We start from the raw sequence: 8,770 nt of genomic DNA, 5'->3' as shown, positions 1-8,770 counted from the left end.
CCCTCACCGTTCCCGCTCCTTTCATTCTCCGAGAGGATCACTAACAAATTAAAATTTTTCCAAGGGTTTGGACGTAACAATATGTAGATCTTCCTATTCTATATAGTATTCTCATATTTCATGATCCGACTTGTGTTAGATGTAAATAAACCATTAATTTTGAAATCTATTGTTTATTATAAACAAAATGAGTTTCTTTGCAGAGCGTTTAAACGACCTATTTTATTATTTTTGGAAGGTTTCTCAAGCTTTCCTGGATAAACAAGCATTTTTTCAAGAATGTACGGACTTCCAAAATAACAACTGCATAGGTTTTAAAGGTGTCCATTCAGGACCAATTTTAGCCATTTTTACACTCCCTCCTTTCAATATTTTTACTTACTTTTCTAGGTGTTTCCCAAATGCCACAAACTTTTTAATAATTTTATCATATTCATTCATGAGATCAAAATCTACGAAAAATACTATTTCTTTTACTTACATCTTTTTGGGTAAAAATCTGCCTTTTTTTAGAGGATATTAAAAAAGATTCGATTTTTGTCTAAAAGAATGAAAGTAAAAGAAATAGTGTTTTTTGTAGGTTTGACTTTCTGAATATGATAACATTATTAAAAAGTTCATAACACTTGGGAAACACCTTGAAAAGTAAATAAGAATATTGAAATTTGTTCAAATATATCATGTTTATGCTCAATTTTTAAGGTTCCCTATTGATCCCGAATTTTTTATTAACATTATCGTATTCAGGAAATCAAAATCTATAAAAAACGCTATTCCTTTTATTTACACCTTTATGGGCAAAAATCGGCCTCTTTTTAACATACTCCTTTACAAATTACATATAGTTTCAAAAAAATTTATTACAATTTGCTTTATAAATTTTGAATAATTAAACAACTAGAAAAATCTATCGTAGTTAAATTTCTTAAGTTTTAACTATTAGATTGAACGCGTTCATTCAAGTAAGTTTCTTAATATTATCATATAAGTATAAAGAACTTATAAAATATACGGTTATTCGCATATGTATATTGCAATTCTTACCTGACATTTTTCTTGGAGCTCTCGTTTTTGCGAAGATCGGAAGGATGTCGCAGGGCTTTGTGCCAAATATTTGATAGATGTTGCTCTGGTGCCACTACAAAATCGCTCTGAACTATACGATCCCTCCTTTCGGCACTCACTTCCAGAATATGGCCCTTCCGACTCCTGTATAAGGATTACCTCATTTTACATCATTAGATTAAATTTAATGACACATGAACGAACTACTTCATCTAACTATGAAACTATTTAAACATGAGTATGTACACAGAAATACTATAATCAAAGTACATAATGTTAATAATTGCTTAAAAATAAAAATTTATATTTAATTTAAGAAAGATTAATTCTACCGAGTTTTTTTCTTTGCTGAAATTTAAAAAAAATGTTTAATTAAGCTTTTTTTTATAATTTAAAGATTTAGGCATGTGTTTTAGAATCCTCTTGCTTTCTGTAATGCATAAACGATAGCTAGGAAATTCATATACAGGGTGTCCCAGAATGATCGCCAAATATTTCGTGTGCAGGTAGAGCGAACTAAAGTGTGAGTCGAAAAGTCCTTTACCATTTTGAATTTTTACAATAACAAGATATTAATTACTAAAAATCGCATGGAATATTGGTTTTCAATAATTTTTTACTCAAGTACTATCAAAAAAAACTTTACACAAAAACAGCAAAAGATAAGAGGTAGAGGACTTCGATTCAGTTTAGTCCGCTGTATTCTGGGACACCTTTATATATATATAACTAATGTCAGAATAAATTTATATAGACATAGTCGATCAAATCTATATACGGTGTACCTCGATGAATGAAGGTCATTCTCTAGCCGTATCAACGGCAAGTCCCAGCCAACTTCGTCATCTTCGAATTCCGAACCACTTGCGATACGAGTGCCAAAAGCATTCGAAAATTGAGCATTTGAATTTCTAATTTATTCGCGATGCTAAGTCAAAGCGTAGAGCGCCTTGATTTTTATGTGTACGTACATATATATATATATATAAATATATCTACCTGCTCATCTCTTCCTTCAGATCCTGATAGTATTTGATACTGTCTTCCTCTTGTGGCTGCATTCCGCTGCGGTACTGTAATATCGACTGCACCATATTAAATCCTTCAGGACGAACGTAATCGAGCGGAGGTTCCTCGATATCGTTCAATCTGATACCAGGTTTGTTGCGACGGAGATTTTTGTGCACCTCCTGATTCTTCATATGTACCTATCAATAGAATAGAACCGTATAAATAACAGTTAACTTAATCAAATTAATAGTAGTCAACAATCGTATTCTTCGATTTCTTAGTATTAAGTGAAAAGATTAGAGTTGAACTTGAGTAAAAAGAAATAAATTATCTTTTAGTATCAATTTCAAAACTATAATTAAATAATTGCTAACTACATTTTGGGAAAACTGAATTAGATCTGCTTGTCGTAGTTTAGGATGTACAGGATCTTTCATGGTTTGTTTCTTTCTGACTAGTTTCTCTTCTTTTTTGTACCATCTTTGAACGATAAGAGCTGCGTCTTCGTGCTTTAGCCCTTCGCGCAACAGTGCTTTGTGGCCGTCATATATATTGTCATAATTGTTCAAAATCCTCTTAAAACGCTCCTCCAGATCGTATCCAAACCGTTTACGAATAGTATAACCTCGAAAGTCTACATAAAAATTCAATTATATACAATATTCTTAGCTGTCAATTATAGGTGGCAGATACAATTTTTATACGTACGACTTTGTATGACAGTTGCGGCAATGTTCTTTTCTAGATTTTTACGCATTTGTCGTTTTTCGCGATTATTTGTGTCTATATTTTCTTGCTCTCTACGTTTCACCTCATCTATAAAATAAATACGGATACATAATGGAGTCACTTGGGAAAATTACCAAAATTGAGGATAGAACTCACTCATCATAAAATTAAGCGCCTCATTTTCCTCTTTCGCACGTTTCTCAGCCAACATTTGTTCTGTCTGTTTTCGGGATAACCATCCTCGAATGTGACGTTGTAACGTGACCACTGATACAGCAAATTGCCATTTTTGCTTCTTAAATCTTAATTTTGCGAGCCATCTTCGAACACATGCTTGGACTATAATTATCTTCCTCAACTGTTCCTCATATAGTTTTGAGAGGAATTCGACGTGGTAGTATTTCAGAAAAACCTTTGTCTTGCCTAATGCCCATCCATCCATTTTTAATCGTAATAGAAGAAGTCGACAATTATCTCGATTGGCAATTACGCGTTCATCATAGCCGAAAGCAAGAAAGCAATATCTGTACAGTTTATAGATTCGTATAGTTGATAAAAATTGATGAAGATATCTTGCATTTCTTCGTTTGTAATTGTAACCAATCTGAAAATACCTCTTAAGAAATTCGTTGAATGGTATCCTATGAGAAAATCCATTTTGTCTTATACGTATTGTCTCGAGGACACCGGTATACCTCAATTGCTTTACAACTTTGTCTTTATCGAAGAAACGTGGACTTTTCGAATCGTTTGGTTTTATGCATCGAACGAACTGAGGTGAACCGGATACCATTTTTTGCAATAGATCCATTAGAGAATACCGGAAGTATGTCGCTACCGTCTGCTGAGCTCTCGATTGTGATGCTAAACCTCGACTAGAATAACGCTCCTATGAAACATTAATACCGTTAATATTTCATACAAAAATGAAAAAAAAAATATATATATATATATTTAGTGCGCACATACACACATACATGCACAGGCACACACCTTTGTGTTTTGATTTGATTGCAATTTTCTCGAGTCATTCTCCTGCAGCGCCGAGTATAAATTACCGGTTTTCGTGATCGGGCATTGGAACAGGAAACGAACCATGTCGTATTGCGACTGTCGTACCAGTTGAATGACTTCGGGTGGCAGGAAGTTTCTGTTCTTCTCGAGGAATCCCTCGGCTTGATAGACCACACGACCAGCGAAATGATATATCGCGAAACAGACCGCGTCCGATTTGGGGCGTACGTAGAATTTCGATTTAATATTGTTGTGAAATTTTTCTACCGGAAAAATTACAAGTATTAAAAAAGATATAAATAGGTCGACTGTTTTATTCACTATTTGTTATGACTTGAGTGAAAAGTTGTATACTCTGATTAGTATAATCATTATCAAGAAATTTTATTAAAAAATATATTAAAATTTCATTTATTTAAAAAAAAAAATTAACTCTAAGATGTTTCGTCATGAAATCTTATATCCATGTTGAATGAAAGTAGCGCAAAAATACGTTTATAAAATAATAACGTATCTAGAATACTCACCGATCAGAGATCGATTGGTCGCTCTGGGAAATCGACTCTCCTCATCGAGAAGCGCCAAGAGTCCCATGGGCTTGCTTAGTAACATATCGAGAACCGGCCTGTTGTCGGAAAACTCGACGAGATCCACGGGTATTCCCTCGGCCATGTATTCCTGTTGCTCCCAAGTAAAGATGTGTTGGTTGAAGTAATACTGTATCTGTTCGTTAGCTATATTGATGCAGAGCTGTTCGAATGAGTTTCTAGGAAAGTTTTCGAAACCAAAGATATCGAGCAGCCCGATTGCTAGCGGCTCGTAATTCGGCGAACGGCTGAAGCACAGTAAACAATTGATCTGGTTGACCATCCAATCGAAGAGCCGGCCATAGAGACCCTTGGCCATTGCGTCGCGAGCTGCACGAGCTTCGGCTACCGTATTGTTCCGCGTAATTGTCTCGCCTCTGGTCATCACCGAGTTAGATGTCAAGGCTTCTAGGAGATCGTTCTGTTCGACGCCGAGTAGTTTCGAAACTGAAAATCCAGTGTTTCTATAATTACGACAGTAATTGATTTTTTTGTAATAAGTTTATCAAGATTTATTTACACATATATTAAATATATAGGACTTTTATTGATAAACTAATGATTATATAACCATGATTGTGTTGTGATTCTAATAATACTTGATTTTTAATTACTAAACTAGTATAACAAATATAAAGAAGACAAGACAAATTTTACCTCTATGTAATGGAATAGTGTCGATGACTCTACTTTTATTGTCGGTGTTGTCTTGTGTCGCCACTTCAGCAAATTCAATGTCACCTAGATGGAGGATAGCGGCTAAAACCCGATACACCGTGTCTACCTCGCTATCCTGAAATCCGAGTACCTTGAAACCCATTTTGAGCTGCTGAAACTTGTCAATGTGCGTTTGCGACGTGTGACTGTAATGCGTGAGATATCGATGATATCTCCGGAGCGTAGGGTCGAGGTAATATTCCGAGAGGCGGTCATCCGCTTCCAGGCCATCGTACATATAATAAAAAATATGAAAGTTTCGTTCACCCCTGGAAAATTCCAAAATTTATTGTCTTTAGTTTGTTGATTAATTAAAAAAAAAATATATATATATATATATAGTATATACATATACGAGTTATATGTTATACATGTATAATTTTTAAGAACGTACTCAGCTTGAGCAATCACTCGTGATTGTTCCAACAGATATACTGAAATTCGCGCACCAGTCACCTTTCCGCCTTTTGTCATTGTTAGATCTAGATACTTTCCGAATCTGGAAGAATTCGCATTGATACCGGTCGTGGCATTTCCGAAAGCTTCCATTATAGGATTTATTTGGAGTATTCTCTCCTCGAGGTTACGATTCGGCGCCTTGCTGAGATAGACGAGCTGTTTCAATAGTAAATTTGCGCTTTCCGTCTTTCCGGCACCTGATTCGCCGCTGATAACTATCGCTTGATTTTGTCGTTGATGAAGCAGAGCTTGATACGCGGCATCGGCAACCGCAAATATGTGTGGGGGATTATCTGATCTCGCTTGTCCTTTGTATCGTTTTTGTTCCTAAAGAATAAGCTGTTATAGTAATTATAATGATTTATACTTTATTAATTATTTATTAATACAACAACACATAACAAATAATGTATGTGTGTTTATTAATACGTGTCTATTAATGCAACAATTTATTTAATATAAATAAAATACTTACGATACCGGTATATAAACCTAGATTAGTGAAAGGATTAACAGCAACCAGTATATCCCCGATATATGTGTATATCTGCGCTTGCTCATATCGGTGCTGTAATTGATCGACAATAGCCTCTTCCGATAGCATGTCGAGAGCCGCCAGATCATCCATGTACATCTTCTCTGGTCTCGTCTTGCGGTCCGTCTTCAATTTACCATGTTTTGTAGTCACTTCCGGCTGCCGGTGAACGCGACCTTCTGTTCTCTGTCTACGAATCTCTTCTCTCAATTGCTCTCTGATTTTCTCTACGATTGGTTCCACCTTCGTCAATAATGGGTGCTCTCTCAATTCACTGGCAAACGGCCGATGCTCCAAATCTTTCACCAAGCATTCGGCTATAAAATCCGTCAGTTCCGACGAATATATATCCGGATTTTTCAAGGAAGGAGGAGGATTTCTCGGAATTTGAAATAGTGCCCGCATGGGATGCAATTCCGATAAGGGAGGGTCACCCTCGGCCAACTCAATAGCGGTAATGCCGATCGACCAGACATCGCAACGCGAATCGTACGATGAATCCAATTGCTGCTCGCAAGCTATCACCTGTTTTATGACACGATCGAAGCATAGTTTGTATGTATGTATAAGATTCGTTTTTTTTCTAAACAAATCGTTTGATTTGCCATATATTATTCTTGTTGCTTTTATTCATTATAAAATTTTTGCTTTAAAAAAACAGCGAAATTTTTTAAATAAACTCACCTCCGGTGCCATCCAATACGGCGTTCCGACAGATGTGTTTTTCCTGGCGAGAGTCGCAGCCAGATGTGAAGATACACCAAAATCGACCAATTTGACACGCGCTTCTTCCGTGAGGAGGATATTATGACCTTTCACGTCGCGATGCATGCAATGATTACTGTGCAGAAAGATCAGAGCTTCGACGGTCTCCTTCAAGATATAAGCTATTTGGTCATCCGTTAGGCGACTGCCACGTTTTTTAAGACCCTGTACGAGGTCGGTCACGGAACCTCCAGTGCACAACTGGAACCGGAGCAATTAACTTTTTACATAACCCGATTCCGTTTATTCCTTGAAAGATCGACAAATTGATATATGTACTCACAGAAAGAATAATTTTTCTGTATTTAAAGATTAAAAAATTTAATGAAATACACACAGATCTGAAAATAATTTTTGTTAAACTATGAAATAATTATGTTAGACGCTCAAGCTTGTTGTTAAAATATCAAAATTTTTTGTAGCGGTACTTATTATGCGTGAGTTTCTTACAATAAAATTATTTCCAGATCTGTATCTAAATCTGTAAATCTTTAGATTTTTAGCAAAATTGTTCTTTTCGTGTAGGAAAGCAGAAAGTAACTAATTTATATAAAAATTTTGAATTATTAAGAAATACATTTTCTTAATTGATTCTCTTACTTTTGTTTTCTTTTTAACGGAAGATATGTATTTATAGAATTCAATTAGAACGGATAACAGCTTTTATCGCAAGCATCGTTTAACTTATTACAATTGATTGTACAAGTAATCTCATCAATTTTACATTTTTAATTTTTATTATAAAAAAATTCATTACATTTTCATTTTCTTTTTCGTGAATTCGTTTTATGAAATTTAATGACTGTACCTCCATCACGAACCATAATTGATCTTCTTCCTGACCAGGCTTCGCTCGTTTTAAAAATAAACCGTGAAAAATGGGAATATTTGGATGTTGACTTAAATCTCTTAGCACCAAATATTCTTCTTCAATCTCTTCGATGTTGTCAGCGACATTCTCCAGTATTTTGATAGCTACCTTGTTGCCAGTTTCTTTATCGTAAGCAGCGTACACTTCACCATAAGTACCCTCGCCGATCAATTCTTCCAATCGAAAACGCTCACCTGGATCCGGTATCACATCGAAATTGACATGTTGACTGAGACCGTGGTATGCCATGTTAGTTCCACCTCCAGTCATTTCTATACATAATCGATGAACGCGTCGCTGTTAGAATCTTGTGAGTTAAGATGTGATTATGCCAATAATGCGAAGACTTTCAAAACAATAATAGCTCCAACAAGATATTATTTAAATCGTTTTTGCTTTCTTCGCTCTCGAATGTTGCAAATAATAACAATGAAGCGTTGATTAGTTCGAAATTTCTATGAAATAGGGTAATAACATTGAAGTATCTTGTTACTTCTAAAAGTTACTTACGCGACGACATTTCCATCTATTTTTTTTTACTGAACACCGGACACTTTTTGCAAAAGATGTTAAAGCGCATTAGAGAAAGTTTTATTGCAGTCGCTTTTCGTGATAATAGTATAGCTTTTACCGAAGTAATATTATCGATCGATTATTTTTTTATATGCTTTCCTCGAAAGTTTAAAATTTCAAAAATCTTGATACTTTATTGGAGTGGCATCAATAGAACGTTGTTAACTCTATCGGCTGTGACACACTACTGGGAGCGTTCTTTTTCCAATTGGATACCTATTAACTCCTTAATAGTATTAGTTCGAGTATTAGGCTTGTATTGGTTAGACCGGCGCACTTTTGCTTCGACTCAAATATAGGTCTGCTAAGAAAGATGCGCTTCGTTTAATTTCAAGTTTCTTTCGTGACTGTACATTGAAAGACTGGTCGTGAAAATCATTAAATAGTGCATTCGTGCACAGTACGAAGATCAATTTGTACGAATGCACAGAGAAAGCTACGATA

General features: G+C 35.3%; 1 protein-coding gene across 2 annotated transcripts in view; it reads right to left on the bottom strand.

Annotated features, from left to right (window-relative positions):
- Nucleotides 1-8,345, bottom strand: part of LOC108769296 (myosin-IIIb) — a 14,358-nt gene extending 6,013 nt beyond the window's left edge. The window contains exons 1-15 of one of the 2 annotated variants that reach the window (XM_018520199.1): nt 8,264-8,345; nt 7,691-8,025; nt 6,802-7,083; nt 6,058-6,642; nt 5,518-5,909; nt 5,064-5,392; nt 4,347-4,853; nt 3,799-4,082; nt 3,420-3,694; nt 2,962-3,329; nt 2,785-2,892; nt 2,454-2,710; nt 2,065-2,273; nt 1,851-1,928; nt 1,045-1,209 (exon numbers count right to left, since the gene is read on the bottom strand). In XM_018520199.1, coding sequence (XP_018375701.1) covers nt 1,045-1,209; nt 1,851-1,928; nt 2,065-2,273; nt 2,454-2,710; nt 2,785-2,892; nt 2,962-3,329; nt 3,420-3,694; nt 3,799-4,082; nt 4,347-4,853; nt 5,064-5,392; nt 5,518-5,909; nt 6,058-6,642; nt 6,802-7,083; nt 7,691-8,025; nt 8,264-8,279 — 4,190 coding nt within the window. In that variant the 5' untranslated portion in view covers nt 8,280-8,345. The remainder of the gene's footprint in view (nt 1-1,044; nt 1,210-1,850; nt 1,929-2,064; nt 2,274-2,453; nt 2,711-2,784; nt 2,893-2,961; nt 3,330-3,419; nt 3,695-3,798; nt 4,083-4,346; nt 4,854-5,063; nt 5,393-5,517; nt 5,910-6,057; nt 6,643-6,801; nt 7,084-7,690; nt 8,026-8,263) is intronic. The other variant, XM_018520198.1, reaches the window with a different exon arrangement.
- Between the last annotated feature and the right edge of the window lie 425 nt (nt 8,346-8,770).

Source organism: Trachymyrmex cornetzi, unplaced genomic scaffold, assembly GCF_001594075.2.
Source record: "Trachymyrmex cornetzi isolate Tcor2-1 unplaced genomic scaffold, Tcor1.1 scaffold88, whole genome shotgun sequence".
Classification (NCBI taxonomy): Eukaryota; Metazoa; Arthropoda; class Insecta; order Hymenoptera; family Formicidae; genus Trachymyrmex; species Trachymyrmex cornetzi.
Note: the sequence above shows the minus strand (reverse complement) of the source record. Positions and strands in the feature narration are given on the sequence as shown.